The 23,496-nt window shown below is 40.4% G+C and overlaps 1 protein-coding gene across 1 annotated transcript in view; it reads right to left on the bottom strand.

The window, feature by feature from the left end:
- Positions 1 to 23,496, bottom strand: part of LOC102575231 (triadin) — a 191,077-nt gene that overhangs the window by 24,078 nt on the left and 143,503 nt on the right. Inside the window, exons 26-32 of the mRNA XM_059724101.1 lie at positions 16,459 to 16,503; positions 12,031 to 12,075; positions 11,114 to 11,134; positions 6,817 to 6,843; positions 6,082 to 6,120; positions 5,756 to 5,800; positions 2,042 to 2,089 (exon numbers count right to left, since the gene is read on the bottom strand). Of these exons, the coding sequence (XP_059580084.1) occupies positions 2,042 to 2,089; positions 5,756 to 5,800; positions 6,082 to 6,120; positions 6,817 to 6,843; positions 11,114 to 11,134; positions 12,031 to 12,075; positions 16,459 to 16,503 (270 nt within the window). The remainder of the gene's footprint in view (positions 1 to 2,041; positions 2,090 to 5,755; positions 5,801 to 6,081; positions 6,121 to 6,816; positions 6,844 to 11,113; positions 11,135 to 12,030; positions 12,076 to 16,458; positions 16,504 to 23,496) is intronic.

The following is a 23,496-nucleotide window of genomic DNA, read 5'->3' on the forward strand; positions in this document are numbered from 1 at the left end:
CATGATAGCTACATCGCCATAGCACACCATATGGTGATGTATCACATTACTGCATCGCCATGGGTGTAGACATGCCTGTTGTGTCTTAAATAACTGAAGGGCAGGTTACAGAGGAATACCAGTTAATCCCTACAGCAGACATCAATATTACTGTTTTAAATCACATTTAAATACTGAATGTGCTAAAATTCAGGCTGTATACAGATGTCCAATTCTTTATTTTTCTTTATGTGTATGCCTTGTTACTAAGAAGAGGTTCGATTAAAATTCAATTCCAATATCACTTGAATCTGTCAAGTTTTTGAAAGTGAAAGGATGATTTGCTCTTTACATTTACTTAATAAGTTAATTATGCCTTAAGGGGTCTCCTGGATACATGTTCACTCAATTCCTAGCATCATAAAAAGAGAAATAAGCTACAAAGTTATTTGACAAAATATGTGGATTAACTCTGTAGCTGCTTCCTATCATGCCATTTATTGAACATGTGACCAGGGGCCCCTGTTGCTGGGAGCTCCATCAGCAAATGCAAATGCAAATGCTGATGCTCCATAAGCATCCCCAGCTGGGGGCAGGGGACATGTGTACTCCCAAGCCTGTGAGCTCCTAGATCATGCTGGCTCCCAACCACAGGAGCACGTGCCCCTGTGGCTGGGAGCCCCATCAGCTGACAGGTCTTCTAGCTGCAGAGTTGCCCCATGCACCCCCAAGGCTGGGGTACCACAACTGATGTGGTGTCCCAGCCATGGGGATACATGAAACATAAAGCACCCCTGCAGCTGGGAGAACATGTCAGTTTTGATGCGCCAGTTCTGGGAGTGCATGAAGCTGTGGTATCCATGCTGTGGGGATCCATGTGACAACCCCATGGCTGGAAGGCCCATCAGCTGATGGGGTTCCAACTGCAGGAGCTTGCAGGGGGAGCCCAATCAGGGAGAGCCCAGGATTGGGCTCCCCCTGCACTGGCAGTAAGGTTTGATGGGATCTGATTCGTTATCCCCACAGTCATGCCTCATGCTATGCACGTCACACATATAGAGGGGCTCTTGTAATCAAACACAAAATAATTAGATGTTCAAGCTTTTTGCTAATTCTAAGATTTACGATCTGAAGAAAATCATAAGAGAATAATCCATCCTAAGGTAGCAAAGCAGATATGCATGGGCTTACTTTAAACTGATGAGGCATTAATGGACGTCTGTGTGCCAGTATTTTATGTGCTTAATTTTAATTTGCCTTTTCTTTTCCTTAATGCTTGATTTGTCCCCAGGTGAATTGCAAATATACATTTTTTCTTAGAACTGAAAATATGTGAACTTTATATACAATACATACAGATATATAATAACGTATGCCATTCTAATTTTCTGATTTCATTGAAACAAAAACCCAGAAAAATTGTATAAAAAAGGTAAATTTCAGCCAAATACTGCTCTCAGTTGTTGAACTCAGCAAGGTTACATCACTGTGACTCATAGAAGCATCTAGCCCCACCTTTTCTACATTGAGCAGATACAACTGTGTAGTGAGATCAAAGGGTGAGATCCTTGACTGGAATGAGTCATCACAACTCCAGTAAAATCACATACACTGATTTATACCAGTTGAGCATCTGGTTGTTTTATTTTATATCTGTCATAAATCAGGATAAAAATAGAGGAACAACTGATAACATGCCATAGGGAGATCACCTATTGAAACATCCTAGCTCAATTTGCTTTCTTGTTTATTTTTCAGGATGGTTCTCTCTCATTCACTTGTGTTATTGCACAGATTTCCCATGAGGACCATATGCATCTCTAAATGCATTTTGAACTACATGGCAAACCAGTTGTCTATAACAAATAGCTGAAAAGATGTTTAAATAGTTAAGAAAGTGATGCAAGGTGACACAATCCAAACACATCAGTCACCAATAATTTATGAGTCATCTTCTACCAGGTTGCCCTTAAGGGAAGTCCCACAAACTTTAACACATCTTGTGAATATGAAATGCTTGGTAGCTTGAACTCCCTTAAAACTATGAAGAAATATTGATTACCTGTTGTCAGGTTGTGATGTTGCTGAGTTTCTTTTACTGTTGAGGCTTCTAAAGGAAACAAAGCAGGGTTAGGCTAATTTTAGTTTCAAAATTAAGTTTTTGTATTTCATGAAAACACATAATGTTAGAATTTGAATTGAGCAACACTTAGCAATGTATATAAGCCCCAACATGTGACTTTTCAGTTAAAAACCTTAAAATGAAAATGCCAAACCAAGGAAGACTGCAAAAGAAAAGGCTCCTGATTATTATCTTAACAAACCTGCTTTATTAGTAGATTATTAATTACAAATGTTTTGTATTTTTTGTATGTGTGTGTATACTCACTTTACAAAATTTGGATGATTATTAGGTGTGGCTTTACCTCTGCTTTTTGTGGGATCAGTTTTTGCAGGTCTGGCTGTGGTTGGGCTTTCCAGATCTGTATTTCTATGAAAAATGATCTCTTTTAACCAATATTCAGAACTATAAATTAGTCTCCCTCAGTGTGCTGCTTTTATGTTTTTCTTGGGCCATAGTTCCACTTATTATTTCACTGGACATAACATTAATCATCATAGTAAATGCTACTTACTGTAGGAAAATAATAAAACAGTGTTTGGTTCAACCTACAGAGACCAAACAGCTTAGCCAGCACATATGTGACCAGGAAATGTATTATATACATGATAACTATATCTATTTGTGAACATATTTTTCTCAAAATATACAGGTCAGCAATAAAAAATATCCCTCCCACTGGGGAGATAGACTCTGCTAGTTCTTAATAGGTTGATCCAGTAGGAAGCATTATCATAGCCTGGCTAGACACCACTAAATCAAATCTTACATGGATCCAATGACTGGGAATCGTGTGCTGATGCAGGGACAGATTCAACGTTATTTAGGCACAAATATCTTATTTAAGTACCTAAATACTATTTGATTAGCTAAACAGGAATTAGGAACCAGGCAAATTAGATGCCTGAACGGAATTTAGGGGCTAGCGACAGACATTCAAAAAGCCTGAGCCTGAATTGATTCAATCTTTACAGGTTAGTTTAACCTAGCTAGACTGAACTGATTTGAACTACACAGACATCTCTTTGCAGGCATATGCCCGCAGTGGCTAAGGCTAGAAGCCTGGGGGGTGCTAGAGCAGTCCTCCCTTCCCTTTCATAGTGCTGAGCAGAAGGTGGTAGGAGGGGAGATGTGGCTAGGACTCGCTGATTAGGGAGGAGTGTAAACCCCAACCCTGCCTGCAGAGTCCCAGACTCACTGCTCAAGGGATGGGGAGTGTTGCTAGACCCTGCATCTGTTGATGATACCGAACTTTTCAATCTCCCTCTCCCTGCTTCTTTAGACTGTCTGCAAACCAGGTCATTTCTAACACCATTCTATAACCCCTCTTGCAAACTGACATATTGCAGCTAGCAGGTTGCTTTTTAGAAGAAAGTTTATCAGCCCATCAATCCCTACAAAAGAAAACATCTCTCTCATTAGCTTCAAGCTCTTCTTATCTGCAGGATGCATTTGCAAGCCACTAGCTATCTGCCCTTTGTTCCAGTAAAATTGAAGACCAAACACAGGCACCTCTCAGAGGTAGCTAGCATGGGGATTAGGGGTTGTCTAAAGCCATGGACAGACATACTGTCTGAAGCACTCTAAACAGTTAGCGTACCAATGAAGTCTTAAAAATTAGCCCAAGTACTTAAAACACAACTTTAAAAAAAGGAGGAATATTTATGAAACACTTTATTTTGAAGCATTTCCTGAAACATCTGCACCTTAACACACGCTATAGGGGGTTGTTCAATCCTCCAGCAGCCTTCAGTGGTCTACTTCCCTACCCCTATGGGGACTAAGGGAGGAGAGAGCATAACAGACAGCCAATGAACACTTTCCTTTGTGCTCAGCTATCTTTGAGAACCTCTAGAGATTGGAGGTCAAGAGGAATTGCAAGTATAGAATACTCTGGCTCCAGCACCAACAAAGTACCATAGATATCAGAGTTCATTTGGCGCTTCCTATTTGGACTATAAAGTTCCCAGGCTCCTACAATTGGGTTTCCATGGTAGGTGCCTAACTTCTGCATAAGCTATTTTACCATCCAGATACAAGAAAGAGCTGGTAGAGGAAACTGGCAAGCATGGAGAATGCACACCAAGAGCACTGCATTCAGTACAAAGTGCAGCAGCTATGGTCACTTTTACTCAAAAACATAGACAGAGTAGGAAAAACAGTTTATATACACTTAGGATGTGGGACACCCTCCTCAACTTGAAAAGAATTTTAACTCAGAAGAGTGCCCTAACCACCAGACTATAGAATAGCTGGAGGACACTTTCCTGTTGAATCTAGGCCATAAATGTAAGGCTCATGGATGAGAAAGAGCAAATAAGGAAAGTGATCATCTGGTCCCTACTGCAAGGTTATTTAAATTTTTTATCAAGCAACTGTTTAATGTAAAATGCATAAAAAGCATTCAGAGTAGGGCTTGGACCTAAGTCACCCTCCTCTTTCCCCAAGTGCCACACCTACTAGATTACAGAATCAGGCTCTTTCTTGAATCCTTTGTCCCTCTGTGGCTCAATTACTCATGCATTCTTGGTTGCGCAGTAGTCAGCTTCAACAGGAAGCTGGATGAGTTTGTCCTCATCCACAGAGTTCTACCAGCTAGAGGTTATGGCACTCTCCTTCAAGATGTGAGTCTGAGGCTTGCCTAGCTGGGGAGATCTAAATTCTAGGTTTCTTACTTCCTGAGCAAATGCTCTAGACGCTAGTCAAGATATACAACAGGTATAGAGTGACACTACTACCATCAACACAATGAGAATGTGAACTCAATTGATTTAGTTATCTACTTTTAGGAACAATTCCTCTGGATCCTGAGTGGAGAAGCCACTCAAGTTTCAGAGTGGGGCAGGAGTTCACATACACCTCTGTTCTTAGGATTATTTCTTGGCTAGCTTTATTTGGCTTTCTGCTTAGTGCCAAGGATTGGGTGAATCACACTTCAGAGGCATTTAGCTCTTTCCATTGACTGTATGTGGGACCTGGAACCTAGTTCTGTTTCTTTGAATCACCCTTTTGGGGATAAGCACCACATTTTCAAGCACCCTGGGTATGTCTACATGTTCATTAATGCACCATAGTTATGGCACATTAAGTTTAATACTTGGATAACCAAGTACTAAATCAATGCACAGTAACTCATGCTACTGTGCAGTAGCACTGGTGCATGGGTTTTTAGTGATGCTTATTGCACAGTAGCTTAATACTACTATGCAGTAACAAATCAGCATGGTTTTTGCCTGACATGATACTGTGCAGTGTTATTAGGTTACTGCACAGTTCACATCTCATGTAGACGTGCCTCCTGAAGCACAAGTTGGAAGTACCTAATGGTCTAATCTAGCTTTTGCCTTTAGTAACCAAATACCTTTTTGGCATCTAATCCTTCCTGCTCATACACAAGAATGCCACATGGAGTCCAAATACACTGGATACAGCTGCAATTCTTGAGTTTTAATCTGACTTCCATGTATTGGAAAGAACTAACAAAAACCTAGAAGTCAGGATATTTGTGGGTGATACCTTTTATTGGGCCAGCTGCATGATTCGGATGGACTTAGACAAGGCTTCAAAAACAGTGCATTCTTCCTCAGTTCTGAGAAAAAAACCCCAAAAGCGGCTGTACCCACTCTCATTGCTGCTTTCACACCCCTTGTTTACCTTTAGCTTTTTCCTCTTTCAGGTGTTTTTTCTCTACTGTTTTTTCTGTTCAGAAAAGAGAAACATAGCATACTTTAGAGAACAGCCAGATCCAGTGGTGCTCAAACTATTAATTTTACCCTTCAGCTGAAATTTGCTGAAAACTATCAGAGATTTTCAAGGCAAAACTTTCAGATATGTTTTTCAAACAATAACACAAGCACAAGTTGTAATAGCCATACCAATGATAACAGAATACTGCAGCATTACAGTGGCTTTTTTTTCATAATCACTGATATATTCACAGTCACACACATAGAAACACTTCTCCAGTAATAAGCGCTTACCTTTTTTTTCTTTTGCAGCTTGTTCTGTGTTTTTCTGGGCTAAAAAGATTTGCAAAGAAACATCATTAAATGCAAGGCCTGGAAAATATGGGGCCCTATTTTAGGCACTTAAATGTCTAAACTCCATTAGTCTTCCTGGAGTTACATTAGCATTGAATGGCCCAATACAATATAAACTATAGGTCCGCTACACTATATGCTCACTTAATTAAGCTTTATAACAAATATTCTTTTATTAGTTTGACATTTGTGTATTCCCTTCTGCAACATCCCCTTCCTAGTCCCTCTCAGAATAAAGCCAGTAAGCTGTGGCACTAGTGAGCTAAGCACACCGAGATGAACAAATTTGCTTCAGGTGTCTGCACCAGTCCTGCATTCCCTGTTGAGTACAGCAGGGACCTGGAAATCTGCCTTAGAATTGTTCATTTACACACTATATGACCCAACCAGCTGGAATAAAGGTTCACTCAATGTCTTCTGCTGTATGTGTTACCTGATTAGCACTGAGCAGGCTGGTGTTAATCATCTCTAACGCACCCCAATACACACACAAATAAATAAATAAACAAACACAGCAAAAAAAATCAGTTCTTCAGGTCAGATGCTTGGCTGAAATAAATTAGCTTTGCTTTAAAGACTTCAGTGAAGCAACACTGATTTATGGCAGCTGAGGTTGCAAGATTGCATGTTCACTAGTTCTTTCTTTTTGACATTTCAGATATGTATCATATTTACCTGCAACTGTGATTTCAGCTGCTGGTTCTTCAGGACAAAAATCAGAAATTAAATTGAAAAAAAAAAAGATCAAACACAATATCATTTTTCTTTCTTTTTTCCCTCCAGAAATTGACAGTTTTGATACATCTTAACCTTCAACTGCAAATTCTCCACAGGATATTAGTTTGCAAAGAAATGAATTCTTACAACACAAATGAAAGATGCAAGCTCTGTTCTTTGAAGTAGTATAATCCAACAAGCGGTGGTTTCTGCAAATGCAGTTATTCTGCCAATCAAAGCTTTTCAGGCTCACGAATATTTAAAGAGTTCTTTTCAGATAAGCATTCAAGGGTAAAGCTGTTTTTTTTTTCCCCATGAAGCATGTTCAATGTAAATTTTCACTCCTGGTATGCTACTGTCCATATATCCTCAGGGTTTTGACATTGGTCTGTTATCTAACCTTGGACAAATGGCTTCAATTCTCTGTGTCTCTTTCCTCTATGCATCTGCCTGACCAGTCATTTTAGACTGTAAGCAATTTGGAGTTAGAAATATTTCTTATTATGTGTTTGTACAATGTGTAGCAAATGTGACCCTGTTTCATTTTTTGTCTATGGGTACAAATAATAAATATGGTGGGCCACCTACAACTGTCTGTGGCTGTGCAGGGGTTGATGGAGCTCTGGAGATGCTCTTGTCCTTCTCTAGCTGGGCTGCATGGGCAACTGGGTGCAGGTGGGGATAGTGGCAGTGGAAGCAGTGGGAAGGTTCCTTTCCCTGATCCTGCTCCCAGCCTGCCTGGGAACACACGAGGATATTGGTCAAGGAGAAGGAACCTGTGCACTGCTGTCACTGCTCCCCCTGGTTGAGCCTGGCCTTCACGAACCCCAGCTGGAGCAGGGCAGAAGTAGCGGCAGGAGAATTAGTGGCAGCGGTGGGCAAGGGAGGGAGCATGGCAGAGGAGGGGAGTTTCCACTGAGCCCAGAGGGGAAGGAAGGGAAGATGGGGGAATTCTCATCTGCTTCAGGGACTTAACAAAATTCTGCAGCTGTTGCTCCAACTGTAACAGTGTGCTCTGAAAGGGAAGGCTTGACTGTACCACTGCACTCCCTCTGGATCTGCCACTGTTGTTTAACCTGTCTGATCTTGAGCAGGTGCTTGAGTTTCCAAGCTGTGAGTGCCCCAGCTATAAGGCAATCGTTCTTAAATTCTGTGGACCACTATTGTCATTTCTCATTGACCACCCTGCCTCTTTATCACCAAACCTTTAACAGAAAAGGGGAAGAGTGGTCTTAATTTTAAATTAATTCACAGATCACCAGTGGTCCACAGTCTAACTTTTAGGAACCACTGGTATTGGGCATTCAGGAGTAGGGATCTCTTCTACTGAAGCTGTTCCTCATTTTATAAATAACTTAAATAGTCATTGTAGAAGGGATGGGAGCCAATATCTCCCAGATGAATGCCCTAACCACCAGGATATGGAGTCATGTTCTTTCTCACCCAGTGAACATTTACTTATTTTACTTCATATTTACTTATTTTACAATAATTTTACAATAATTTTACAATTTCAACAGGAGAAATGAGACAGATCCAAACAGAATACCCTAAGGACTCACTTTTGTGAGCGGTACAATACCTCACATTTCTTTAGGTTGCTCCTATATCCTACCTATGCATTCTAATGAATGAGCTTTTGGGTTGGATTAGGCAGGAACCATCATTTTCTTTTTTTGCAGAACATGCACCAAACACCAGTAGAGGGTTCAGTGCCATGAATCCCAAATAGAGGAGCCCCTAGCTTTCTTTGTGGGGTTTTGCTTAGGCCTTACTCCTTAGGATTTCTTGGATACTGAAGTGATCAGCATTTAATCCCTGTTTAGACATTCTACCCATGAATTGTGTAAGTCAGGATACCTAACTAGTAGTTAAGGAAATAGGTTGCCAAAAATCATGCCGCTGTGTTCTCCGTTGCTTATTCAGAGATCCTTCTGTTCCCATTCTACTTGGATCCCCAGCTAAGCTACTTCTCTCCTTTGGCTTTTGAACTATAAATTGGTTTGATTACTTGACCGGGGCATACTTGGGAGGTATATAAAGGAGATGTAAACTGCTTTTGTGGTTTTTCTCACTTTTACCACTGGTAAAGTTCCTGGCTAGACTACCATAATGCATACATACTTAGAAAAGCTGGGAGTTGAAACCTTCTAGTGTTGTTAAATATTCTGAATATGTTCAGAGGAATTGCACCCCGTGGTTGGGAGTTTTATTACTGAATTCTGTAGGAGCACAGTTGACCAATGCTTTTGAAAATTCCCAGCATAAATGTTCTATCCTGTTGCATGTCAGACATTTTATATAATTAAAACAATTGCTTCTTATATATGGAGTAAATGCTACCAGCTTTGTCTTCTTGTCAAGATAGCTAGTCATACTTTGACAGTCATTAAAATAGTCATTATGTAAGAAATGTCTTTTAGAGTTGATTAAAGCCTCCTGTTTTACAAATGATTAATTCCTTTCTCAGGTATTGCTACTCATTAAATTGAAAATAAGGAAAATAGAATCGTTTTCTAATTCCTTTAATGGCCAAGTGCTAATTAATTTTGTTGATCGCTACGCACATGCATATATATATAATTTGGGGTACTTCAAATTTAGCCTTTAATTTCTATTTATAGTCTGCCTTTCACATAATGAGCCAAATTCTGTGCTGATTTATACCCCATCCAATGATTCAAATGTGGTTGTATAGCATATAAATTGGGAAGGAATTTGACTCAATATGCATGTACACATTTACTTTGTTACACCTGAACTCCCAAGACCATTACCATTGATTATTCAGTATCCATGGTTTCACAGCGCATATTGATTTGCACAACTTTTCTCTCCTTGCTACTATGATGTGTACATACATTAATGAAAAATATCTGAAGTGAAGCCACAGAGAGTATGCAGTGCTACCCAAAATTAAATGCTCTCCTTTGAGTGAAAAGATCATTTTAAACCCATCAGTATTCATGTCATATCAAATATGTCTATAAAGCTGATCTAGAAAATCTTTAGCTAGATCAACTCAGGAATTATTGGTCAGCGTAAACAGTATAGCTAAAATATTTTGGTACACAATTGGGTTCCTGTTTGACAATAATTTTCTTTTAATTAAAAATGATTTATCAAGATCTATGTGAGTGCTTTATGCAATAAATTGTAGGTGCAAGGAAGCTGGTGTATGTATTTTCCTATACAGGTTACTTTACCATATTTTAGCTATCATTTGTTTTTGGCATATATTACAGTAGAAATGGACAATTGGTAGGGATTAATTCTTGTGAAGAAGGCTTGAGCAAATATCTGCTTTTGACTATGATTTTGTAGTACAAGACAGTGTACCAAAAAAATTCTCATATAGGCAGGTTGTCACAGACAGCATAATCTGCCATTATATAGATCTAGTGGCTGTAATATCCTGAACAAACACATACAACAGACGTGAGGAAAGCAAGGGGGAAAAAGTCATCAAACGGTTTCCTGGTAAATATTATGTATTAAATTAAAAACACAACTACTAAAAGTATTGATACAGTCGTGTATTTGCATCATGGAAATTGTATTTTGAGTATTCCACGCCCCTATCCTTACCTTTTATAAGCATAAACACAAACGTTTATTGATATTATTATTGCTATTTTATCATAAGATGAAAATATGAAATATGTACTTTCCTGACATAATTAACATTATCCTAATTTGGCTTAACCTACACAAACTCACATTCTCCCCAACAAAGACACTGTCGCATAATCCTTACCAGGAATTTTCTGATGAGAATTTCCCTTTCAACTTCCACTGAATCTCACTTTTAATATATTTCATTGTCTACTATTTTATGGAATATTAGGTAGAATTAAAAATAACTTTGTATTAAAAGTAAGCCAGCAAAGTTCAATAAATTATATACATATTCTTTTAACTTACTTATGATAACTCACTCATTTATTCTGATTAATCTACACATTAGTATGCAAAGAAACCTGGTGGCCACACCCAAACACAGGCAATTGTAAAAAGTAAAACTGAAAACCAGTTTAGTGTGTTAGCTACAACTTGGAAATATTTTATCATGAATAACTTCTGCATGGTAAGATGTTGTTAAGCAGAATAATGAAAATTGTAAAGCACCTGTAATATCAAAAAGGAGAATCATGTCCATACAGGTAACAGAATTTAAAAAACAGAGACCAAATTAAGACACTATGCATCTAAAAGACAGGTTCAGGATTGGCAAGAAAAATACTATGATACATACTTGCTGTTGTTTTTGATTTGTCTGTGAAGTAAGAAGTTATAATAACATTCAGACAACAGGTGATGGGAGAGGGAAGCATGATATTTTTTTGCAGAGAATGACTTTGTTTATTTTCTAATACAGCCCAAGTATCTTTTTTATTGATGTATGTATTGGTACTAATATATTTATAATTCTTATTAATAATAATGCAAACTTTAAGATCTGATGAAAATTGCAGTAGAGGAACTCTATAAACAATTATTATTATTAATAACAATCTTACTTCTATACAGTTTTCATGCTGAAGTCCAGAATAGACTAAAAATTTTTCCTATTTGTGGAAACATTTCACAACTGCACTGCACTTCTACAGTAAATATATTTTATATGCTGTATAGTATTGCTGCATATTAATTGAATATTCAGCCATTTATTTGAACCTGTGTGATTGAACAGCCGAGTATATAATATATGTACCTAGCTACTCTTGAGGAAAATGTAATTGTTTGTGGTCCTGAGGAAATGAACTTTTGACATCAAATATAACATACAATGAAATCTAAATTAATGGCATAATGGTACCCAGGATACTTAGTAAGTGAAAGTATTTAAGTCAAACAGACACAAGTCTTTTGCTGGCATAATTCTGTTGCTGGCATAACCCTTGACTTTGGTTAAGTTAAGGAAGCAAGAGTTGGTTATTTGAAAAAAAACAGACAGAAGTATTCTAAGGATGTACTGCAATATAATGACTATAAGACTACTCTATATAATGACTATAACACATTAGCATCACAGTATATTTGGCATTTTGCGTGTTCTGACATTTGTCATAATCATAAACAATGCAATCATTTATCTACATTTATCTGCAATTACATTTATCTGCATAGCAGATTCAAATCTAATGAAATTCAAAACATAGTAGTACCTACCTGCTTTTGTTTGTAGAACTTTTTCATGTTTGACACCTTCATGCACTACACAAAAGTAGCACCACAAAAAAAGTTGTCAATCATTGTGTGTGTGTGAGAGAGACAGAGTGTTTAATTTTTTAATAAGAAAGGTTAGTATATTTTTTTTAAAGAATAAACATTTATCTTATATTGTTCATGCTGTTATTGCTAGAAGAAAATAAAATGACCAGCCTCTAACAGATTATTTATTATAGAACCTGCAGTATGGATGCTTAGTTATATGCCCCCTTGTTGCACATATATAGCAGCTGTAATATTACCACGAGTTACACATGTACAACAAGTGATAAGACAACCCAGGACTATGAAGATTCAAAGCTTATGCATCAAAAACAACATGGGGTAACTTTTTAAAGCAATTTCAGAATTTTGAACACATAACACAATCACATCAGTAGCTGAAAGCTATTAGTAATTATGAATTCTCAAAAGGAGGAGTACTAAGCAAACTCAGCATTTTTAACCTAGTAATTATGTTTCCAAGTTAGAGATACATGAGCTGAAATCCAGAATACATCTCACTAAACCTGACTAAATTATATGTCACTATGGAAAGTAAGAGGAATAGTGCTACTTCAGAGGTAATGCAAGGGGTGTTGTTTTTCTCTCCTTTTTTTTTTTTTAATCAATTTTCATAATAATTATTAATCTTTGTAGAGTTCCCTGGATTTTTGCTGGCAATAGGAAAGGCAATGAGACTTTGATTTAAAAACACAAAGGACTAGCATTGCACAATTTATAGGAAATGAGCAGACTGGCTTAAAAGGAAATTATAACAATAAAGGAATTACAACAACAGGTTTCGTTTTGCAATAACAGCTAGGATAAATACATCCATGCAAGGGCCAGAATAACTCTTTTAGCAGAAGAATCAAGTGAGTAATATGCTAGACATTATTTCCTTCTCTGAGGATCTCATCATTGTCAAACAATCTGAGAGTAGAAGGAAGTGCTTAAAGGGGAACTGTAAAGCAGTGATAGAAAGAAATATAATTCATTACTGAAATAAGGGTAATTGCATCTGTCCTACAACTGTTAAAGTGAATCATAGAACTTCAAGTGAATGATTCCACAGAACAATACATTCTGGGAAATGCAAAGCAAACCAAGATATGAAGGGGATTTCACACAGATGCCAGTTTTCTAGTGAGGCCTTCTTCTTGTGCAAGCAATCTTTTGGGGCTGGGAGCATTTATGGGGTTAACTCAATGTTCATTTTGTATCTCACCTTTACAGACTGAGGGAAAGAATTATGTAGAAATTTAGCAAATATACTACATATTGGGTGTGTCTACATGTGCCCCTAACTGCACATTACCCACTGGTACTGCGCAGTTCAGGTGGTGCATGGGTTGTTTTTGACACTGCTGTGCAATAGTGGTGGAGTCACGGTTAGTGCCTGCCGAGGCTACATCACTGTAGTGATGAGCTATGTTGCCGTAGTTCATCGCTAAGCGATGTAGCATCTCGTGCAGACATGCCCAGTAAGTTAATTCCACTCTTAGTTACATTTTATCTCTCTTTTGAGTAAGAGGAAATTTTGTTCTATTTGTCATTTTTTCCATGTTTTTTATTTGAATACTGGTGTTCCCTCAACTCCAATTGACTGTTAATGATGCCTTTAAATAAGTATGCTCCTTTGTAACTCCTTTGTAACTCCTTTGTTAATATTTGCATTGATATTTGTGAATATGGACAAAGTAATTTGAATTGTGTGCTAAACCATCTGATTACGGACAATGGAATGAGCTACGATAAACAAAGATATTCAAGCAAAGGAACAGCAGAGATGTACAATGGCAGAGAGAAAACAAGGTAGCTTTAAGCAAAACTAAAAACGACCAATATAGAGCTTGTATTTGTTAATACTAAACTAGTCACACATATCCAGCTTATTACAAGATTTAACCTTATCAAGGTATGTATCATATACCTGCTGGCTTTGGCTTGACTACAGAGGATATAAAAAAGGTAAATCATAATATTTAGAGATAAAGAATGAAGATAAACTGTAGCTTTTTACTTCCAGATGTTCAAATCCTGGCTTTTTCTCCTTTTGTATATTATGCTCTCTTTCTTAGCTCAACCCTCTGATTTTCTTCATGTGTAAAGATGCATAAGTAGTGAATCACTGTAGGCTAGATTTAGAGAGGTAAGTGCTGAACTGCTTATATCTCTACACGTCCCATCAGCTGCATAACTTTTAGTTTAAGTCACTCTTAAAATAATCTTATAGTACCATGACATTTACACATTTACTCACAACAATTGAAAATCATAGGAATATTGTGAGGTATTAAAGTTAGTATGTGTTAAGAGAGAACCCTTGCCTGCAAGGGAACAACTCTGCAATGCCATGAGGACATTTAACATGTGCTAACTGCTTAAATGTGCATCTGCTCACATTTTAACTGAATGCAATGCGTACTAACTTTAACAAGTCACAACATTCCAATAATTCGCAACCATTGAAAGTGAGTGTGTGACACTCAGTTGGATGCACAATGGCTTTAGTACTTCTCCTGCTTCAGTGTATATATATCAGGAGTAATTCTAAAGAAGGCTTTTTTTCTATACGGGGTACGAAGCTAATAGAGTACTACAGCTGGTTAAGATTTTGAAATAACTGTTTGCACTCATGATGAACCAACTTGGAAATGTTGGAGTTCATGATTGGGTTGGATAAGCATAAAAAATTGGATTATCCAATCAACTGAAACTTATGTTGGAGTTCTCACAAGAATGGACTTCCATGTATCTGGCACTTCTGTTTCCAATCACAGAGATATATACACAAGAAGACTTGCCATGGTATTCTCATTTCCAATTTTGTTCAGAAACCAAAATGATACATTATTATTTATAGTAATACATATAATTTAATAGCTAATAATTAACCATTGATAGTGAATGTGACTATTAATCCTTAAGTGATTGTTATCTATAATTAATGCTACACACATTTTATATCACAATCTCATGGCATCACTGTCTATGAGTTCATAGAATCATAGGAAAGTAGGGCTGGAAGGGACCTCAGGGACATCTAGTCCAGCCCCTTGCTCAAGGAAGGATCATTTGTGACTAAACCATCCCATTCAAGCATCTGTCTAACCTGCTTTAGGTCCTTGGCAGATATTCAATTAAAGGCATGATGGGATCTGACCTGTGATCACAATAGTCACACCTCCTGCCATGCTACATGTGCATAGTAGAAGGACCAGACTGCAGTCATGCCCTATTGCCAATGCAGGAGGAGCCTGCAATCATGAACCAAGGATGCCTCTGCACTGGCAGGTAGCAAGCCAGCTTCCCAGTGCATCCAGCTTGGAGCACCAGTCAGCCAATCAGCATTCCCAGTCTCAGGAGTGCACCAGAGAAAATGGCTCTGATACACTTTGGAGGCTAAGAAAGCTGGTCGTCTCATGGCAGCTCCCAGCTTTGGAAATATATTAGAGGGAAGGGCTCCAGTGCACTTTCAAGACAGGAAGTTCTGACTGGCACTTCCAGCCTCAGAAGCACACTGGAGTGAAGGTTGGGATCTCCAATCAGCTGATCGGTCAGGCCACATGTTCATGTTAAGGAGTGATGGAAACCAGCTACAAAGTTATTAGATGTGTTTTGTGTAATACATTTATGACTTATTCCTTGTTTTACTGTGCCATCCATTTCACGAAGGTATGGCCAGTTTAATTAACTAGTTAATCACATCTTAAATATAACATCTGGCAGGGGCCTCAGAACATTCAAAGATGGTGATGGAGATTATCTAGGTAAAGAGTTGGAAAGCAATGAGTCTGGTTAATGTCCACTGGTGAATAATGGTAAGGAACCAGTCATAATTACCAGGAAGGAAAGAAAGTTCAATTTGAAAACTTCTCCAGTGGACATTAACAGTGGCAAGGTTGGAACTATGGACTGTGAGGTCTTCCACATGGGTCATAGCTAAATAAATATTTCCATATCAGTAAATGTGAGATTTAATCAAAGGTCTTAATGTAGTCTGTAGAATACCTAGGGGTTTTCTTTCTTATATTATTAATATTAGTGCTACTATTACTATTATTATTATAACTATTACTTCTTACTGCTGCTATCACCATTATTGACACTATAATATCTAAAAGAACTGATTGTGGATCACAACCCACAGGCTTAAAATCTAAGTCGGTACTATACACAATTGACTCTGAAATACACTGTCTCTCTCTAAAACAAAACAAAACAAAACAAAACACACGTATACTCATGGGGACTGTCTGGATCAAATATCACAAGTTACAAATTTCAAAATTATTCTAAGCAATGATGCAAATGCAGTACTTTAATGTTGATCTAGAACAGTAGTAAAAAAATATAAATCTAGGAAGGATGATGTCCTCCTACCTGATTTTTCAGTGGGAGATGATTTTTCATGTTTGGTTTTCTCCTCTGTATTAAGTAAAAGGTACACAAGTTACACATATCACAGTGACCAAATAAATTCCTCTTTCAGTATCATTATTTCATTGTAGTACCATAAAATAGCTAGATTTCTAATGAGTTTGGGCTACCTGATTCAATCAAATTTCATTGTAGAGTCACTTATTTGGCCTTAAATCTTAGTTTAAAATCTAGAAAAAAGCAACACACTTGATAGTGTCTTCCAACTGGCTACTTTTCCAACAAATGTCTTCTAACAACGTAATCAGAACAATTTTGGGATATCCACACCATAATCCAAGCACTTAGACAACAAAACTCTTGTCTTTACTGCCAAGCTGCTGCAAAACATATCCCACCAACCTACTCCTGTTCTGTGTGCTCCAAATCCTGGAAATGAGGCAAGGCAACCACCACAGGGCACCTCTAAGAATGTGTCTAGAGATACTCCTAATAGAAAAGTGAAAATGCCCTCAGCTATAGGTCACCCACTTCCTGAGACTCCCAATACATGTGTGCAAGTATTCTCCTGACTTGTGCACTGTGAGGCGTACTGTGGAGGGTGCTCAGTCGCTCCCCCCCCCCCCACTGTTGGAGCTATGACACTTCATAAAATTGTGAACAAGTTCCCAACCAGTTCCATTTTTTAAAGTTTCAAATATAATGTACATCTGCACCCAGGATTTATGGCTGAGCTAAGAAACCTTTGTGAAGACAGGCAACTTCCTCTGGGATGTAATTATGAGCATAATTACTTTTGAGAGAAGAAGTGTAGGCCCCTTACATCTTCTTAATGTGCCCTAGTGCATAGTTTAGCAGTCAGGGGTGGGCAAAATACAGCCCATGAGCTGAATCTGGCCCACCAGGCCATTCTATCTGGTGTGTGGTGCCCTTAAAAAATTTAGAAAATTAATATTTATCTGCCCCAGCTGTGAAAGATGACAGCAGCCAGGGGTAGTAGGACCCAGGGGAAGCCCTGACAGGCTCCTGCAATAGCAGGGCTCACCTGGCCCCACCCCCCACCCAGAAACCCCTGCCTAGCAGGGGCTTCTGGCCTGGGAGTGTGGGGCTGTTTGCGCCTCCCTGCCCCAAGTGGGAAATTCAGGTAAGAAGGGGATGGGAAGACAGGCAGGAAGGTGGGGAAAATGGGGGGGGTGGGAAGTGGAAGTGAGCAGATGTGCAGGAGTGTGGGGCCCATTCCATTGTCCTGGGGCCAGTGCTGGCAGGGCCTGGAGTGGGGCAGCAGGAGCACAGGGCACGGGCTGGTAGGGGTCTGTGGAGCCAGGCTGTACTGCACCAGCAGGGAGAGTGGGGAGCTGGCTTGGCTCCACAGACCCCCAGACAGCTGGGACCCTGTGCTCCTGCCAGCCCTGCGGCACCAGCATGGGTCCCGCACTCCCACTGGCTGCCATGTGCCTGCTTGTTCCCAGTCCCACCTGACCCAGCTCCATGGCACAGGTGGGGATGACCGTGAGCAACTTCAACCCCAGGCACCCGAGTCACCCATTCAGGCTGAGCAGCAGTGGCAGTGGGGAACAAGCTGCTGCTCAGCATGGAGGAAAAGCAGCCCCTCCCCCTTCCGCTGCCAGCATCCCTGTAGCAGCTGCCCAGAGCCCATGCAGGGCTGTTCTGCCTCTCTACCACATCCCTGCCACCTGTGGGGCAGCGGTGGCAATGGAAAGCAGGTGCAGGCAGCCCCTTGTAGGCTCCATGCAGCTGCCACAGGGAGCACCAGCGGTGATGGGTGGAGGGAAGTGGCCGCTTTTGCCCCACCCCAGCAGCAGTTTGTGTCCCACCACCACTGCCACTCAGCCTGTCAGGTGAGCCTGAAGTTGCCACAGGATGCAAGCTGCTAGTGGCATTGACGAACAAACTGCAGCTGAGCATGGAGGGAAAAACACCCCCCCCCCCCCGCTGCCACTGGGCAGTCTGCTGGACCCTGCTCCATGCTAGGCTCTGCTGTGGCTCCTTTGCCACTGGCTCTGTGCTGCCCAGCATGGCAGCAGTGGCCATGCGGAGTAGCCGCACTGGGTAGCACAGAGCCAGTGGCAATGAAGCTGTAGCAGAGCCTAGCACATGTGTGGGCTTCCCTCAGCAAACACTGCCCAGCAGTGGTGAGGAGTAGGGGCGCTTTCATCCACCATAGCAGCAGTTCATGCCCCATTCCTGGTGCCACTGCTGCTCAGCCTGATAGACGAGCCCAGAGATGGTGTGAGGCCCAGGCTGGCAGCAGTGGCAAGGAACAAACTGCAGCTGAGCGCAGGGGAAAATTGGCACCTCCCCTCCCACTGCCAGCACTCCCTGCACCATCTGCTTGGAGCCCACGTGTGGCTGCCTGTGCCCACTCTTCATTGCCACTGCTGCCCCACAGGTGGCGGGGACACAGAGGAGAGGCAGGACAGCCCTGTGTAGGATCTGGATGGCTGCTGCAGGGAGTACCGGTGGCAGGAGGGGGAGCAGTCACTTTTCTCCCATGCTGAGCAGCGGCTTGTTCCCCACCGCCACTGCTGCTCAGCCTGGATGAGCCAGTGGGATGTGCATGGAGTTGGGTCTGCTCGCAATCTTCTCTGCCTGTGTCACGGGGCTGAGGCAGATGGGGCTGGGAGTGAGCAGGTGCGCGGCAGCTGGATGGGAGCCATGGCTTCCAGTGCTGGTAGTTAAGTGCTGGCAGCAGGACAGCCCTGGGAGGGAGGAAACTGGCTCTGTGTGCCCTGTCCTGCTCCTGCCACCAGGGCTGAGCTTGGTAAGGTGCTGCCCATGCACTGAGACCCACACCAGGCCAGGCAGGACCTTCCACCCCTGCCCACAGTTGGGAGCAGGGGGATGCAGGCAGGGAAATGCCGAGGGCAGAGGACAGGGAGGCAGCTCTGCTGCTTGCTGCTAGGAAAGACAGCAGAGCCCCTTCTTTCTGGGCAGCCCCAACTGGGTCCTCCTGGGCCACCACCTGTGCAGCCCCCTCCCCCCCAGTGCCCCAACCCCATCCAATCCTTGCAACTCCACCCCCCCATAAAAATTAAATTAAAACATGTATATTAAATTTAAATCTGTAAATTATAGTGTTTGCAGGTCCACAGTATGAAAAGGTTGGGAGCCCCTGCCATAGACCCCTGCCAGCCCACAGCCCCTGTTCTTACCACCCCACTCTGGGCCCCACAGGCCCTGCACTCCTGCACGCCTGCCCATTTCCACTCCCCTGGTCCCTTGCTGCCACTTTTCCCACTTTCCTGCCCACCTGCCAACCGCTCTGAACCCCGTGGCTCCCATACCTACCATACCCACACATACATATCTGCACAAACCCCCATACTGATCCACCCACAACTCCCCACAAACCCCACATTCACCCCATACCCCCTGACACCCATACATGCCCTACACAGTATACAAGTAAAACTGCATTTTAAGCTTTATTCAATCACTTCTACATATACAGCACAAAGACACACAAATCAGATCAAAAATATATTTTTTAAATTAAATTAAAATATATTATTATGGGTGTTTGATTTTTAGTATAGAATTTGGTTTTTTTCCCCCCTAAGATGGCAAACCCACTTCTCCAAAGGAGTACTTCCAGAAACAAGGGGAGGAACTTCTGGTGGCAAAGGTCAGAGGTTAAGGGGGTGGAACTTCTGGTGCCAAGATGGCGACCAGGGGACGGGGCACCTGTCAAAGGGTGGGGCTACCCATGTGGCCCTTGGCAGCTTGCCAAAACTTGGTAAATGGCCCTCTACCCAAAATAATTTCCCACCCCTGGTTTAGCTTGATAGTTTTCTGGCTTTTGAAAATCCTTCTGTTAAGCAGACATAAATCCCAAACATTGTACAGGAAGCCTTAGGCTGAAGACTCCACTAAGTACCAGGACATCTATCTAAACCTTAGGTGCTGCAATACACAACACTGCACTAGCTATGGCACTTGGAGTAACCATGAGGACAGCAAAGAACTGAGGCAACCAGACCTTTTAATAATAAGACGTTTCTAACCTTAGCTATTATAAAACTTTGCATAAATTTCACTTGTATAAAAACTAAATTCTTGGTTGTTTGGAACATGTTCACTCCCTGCAATTTCCTGCTAAATTACTTCTTCTACTGGTTGTTCTTTAAGATAACTCTGAAAGGCTGAAAAGAATGGCACAAGATTTCTCCAAACATAAAATAATGGGTTAATGTAATAGGTGATAATCATTGTTTAAAGTCAAGCTAAGAAAAAAAAATGTTCTTTATATCTTTCCTTAGTATGTTCTGAAAACAAAGAGAATCTAGAATTGAGGTTAAGCTTTTCAGTTGTCATGGAGAGGTTGGCAATTTAAATTTTTGTCCATTTATATTCAGTTTAGTTTCCTTTTCTTACTGAGCTATTGTTTCCCTGTAATTTGAATGCCAGGCGATTATGAGAGCTGTGCACTGAAAACTGACTCAGCTCCATTTTACACCCACCTATGAAACTGAGAAGACAGTTTGGGCACATCTAGCTGGTAAAGTAGCTCCTTTCACATCTCAGCTGAATTTTAAAATGTTCACTTTTCAACTCCAGTGCCCCTTTATTTATCTAGGTTTTGTGTACAAACAATTTTATATTTCCAAACCATTGGAGAAAGATCTAACTGGTTTTAAAGGAGGCATTGAACCATCCAAACAGATTAGTGATCCAAATTAGGGCTGTGAAAAACGGCACCGTTCCATTTTGCCTTGTGTTTCGACTGTTTGAGGGAACAGTGTTTCATTTCGAATTTCATTTCAAGTCAAAACAGCTGTTCTATTCTGTTCCATCAAAACCTAAAGGCTGTTTTGACACCATTTCAAGTTTTGCTGGGGATGGGAAGTCAGCTGCTAGATCGCACCGGGTCGGAAGGCAGCCCAGCTGGGCTGCTTTCCAGTGCCCCATGCTAGACCTGGTGCAATATAGCATGGGGCACTGGGCTGCCTCTCACCCCTGGCATGATCTAGAGAGGGGGATGGGAAGTCAGCCCAGCTGGACTGACTTCCCATCCCCAGCCTATAGTCAAAACGTTTCGACTTTCAAAACCTTTCAACCAGCCTTGTTTTGTTTCCAGGCTATTTCAACGGGCTTTATTTCTTTCTGATTTTGCTGTTTTGACCTTGAAATTGGTTGAAACAGTGTCAGAATGAAACGGCCAGTGAAATTTTGCACAGCCCTAATAGAAATGCCTCAAATGGTTTGGAGTCTCTGTTGTTCTGGATACTGTAAATACCCCAATGTCCATAATGCTTATCTGACCTTAAACCAAAGGCTTTTGCTTTCCCTAATTTTGGTGGCACTCTCATAAGAATCTGTGAATCTGTCAGGGGATCTTTGTCTCTGGTCAAGTTAGAGAAGGATGCTTTTTTTTTCTTTATTAAATTCTCATATCTTGAGATTTTCTGAGGATGATTTAGCATTTGACAGTAGTATAGATGATGGCTGTGACGGGGCAATGGACTAAAATGTATATGCAACTTGTTCAAGGAAGTCAGTTACAGGCAAAAGAGTGAATTCTCCAGTTTTTTCTCATAATAAAGGAAAATAGAGCTCTGGGACTGGGCTTTATTTGGCACATTGAGATTAAACAGTCCCATTACAGTGAGTATTAATTGGATATTAGAAATACATCCTTATTGGTGTTCTATCTATTTAGGTTAATATAACTATTGAGTCCTCACAAACCAAACCAAGATTTTTGGGAAAATGTAAACATGACTGATTACAGGTGAGGTCCCTTCACCTATATTTACCTATTAACTATTTTCCATTAACCTAGTCCTATGACAGTTTATGAATCTACATTCTCTTTTAGCTAGTCACTTGATTTGCCCTTTATGAAAGCAAGCCTTCTCCACAGGCAGAGACAGATTTTCAAGAGGAAGCTGGCAATCCCATTTCCTTGTGTTTCTGTGTGTTGAATATATCCAGAAAGGAAGAAAAAAGGAGATGGGATAAAGGAAGCCTTTGAACATTTGAATTCTTACCTAACAAATTTTGCTCCCAACGTTCACAGGACAGTAGGTACAAAAAAGCTTCAAGGGAGCCATTCATTCTCCATCAGGAAATTCAGTTCTGTCAATACTGAGCTATATCAGAAAATCATGTTTATTTTCCCAAAAATTTTGAAGAGGGGCAAAAAAGTCCTAATGATGTCAAAACACCCCATGTTGGCAAATTTGGGAAAAAACAGTTCAAATTTACCTTTGGAAATAACCTTTTGTTTCCATTCTTATTTTATATTTTGAAATATATTTGTAGTGTTTTGATGTTATTGATCTGAAATTATGTCTTCTTCATAATTTTCTTCTGTGGAGAATCTTGAAATTGTCAGGTCTCATTCTGATTTTGAAGTGGAAGGCTGCAAACTTATTCCTTAGTATTTTCTGTTATTTCTGTGCAGCTGCATCAGGAGTGAATATGACTTTCTTGTTTTATCTGGTCACAAAAGGACTATTAGTTTAATATTTTCCCTCTAGAATCCATACATTTTATCAGATTTTGTGACACTTGTAATGCTTCTAAATAGCATGGCCAGAAGCGTAGGAATAATAGCATGAGGCTACTATAGATCACAGTAAAAAAAGGAGTCTACTGCTCTAGATAAAATGAGGTTTTTATAATTCAGCGTGCTAACTCAGAAACATTTACTGGCACACAGCAGGAAAAGAACAACTGGTATTAAAACTGATGCTTGCAAATGAGTAGTTCTAGTTATCAACTGTAACTCAAAACAGCCACACTTCTCCAAAGCAACCATTAATCATTTGAGGAAAGGTCTCTTCTGAAAAGGAAAATTTAACAACTCATCTTTTTACATGAAGGATTTCAGTTCCATACATGCTATTCTGATTTGGAGTCGTGGGGGCTCTAAACCATCCCTACATCCCTGCTGTACAATTGGATAGGTACATTGGCCTTGTGCTATTCAAGAACTGTCCTGTCCATGAATGCAGCTCAATGAGATCTGGCTGATCATTAAGTTCTGATTTCACTGTGCACTTAAGGGCAAGTATT

The sequence above is a fragment of the Alligator mississippiensis genome, chromosome 1 (assembly GCF_030867095.1).
Source record: "Alligator mississippiensis isolate rAllMis1 chromosome 1, rAllMis1, whole genome shotgun sequence".
Taxonomy (NCBI): Eukaryota; Metazoa; Chordata; order Crocodylia; family Alligatoridae; genus Alligator; species Alligator mississippiensis.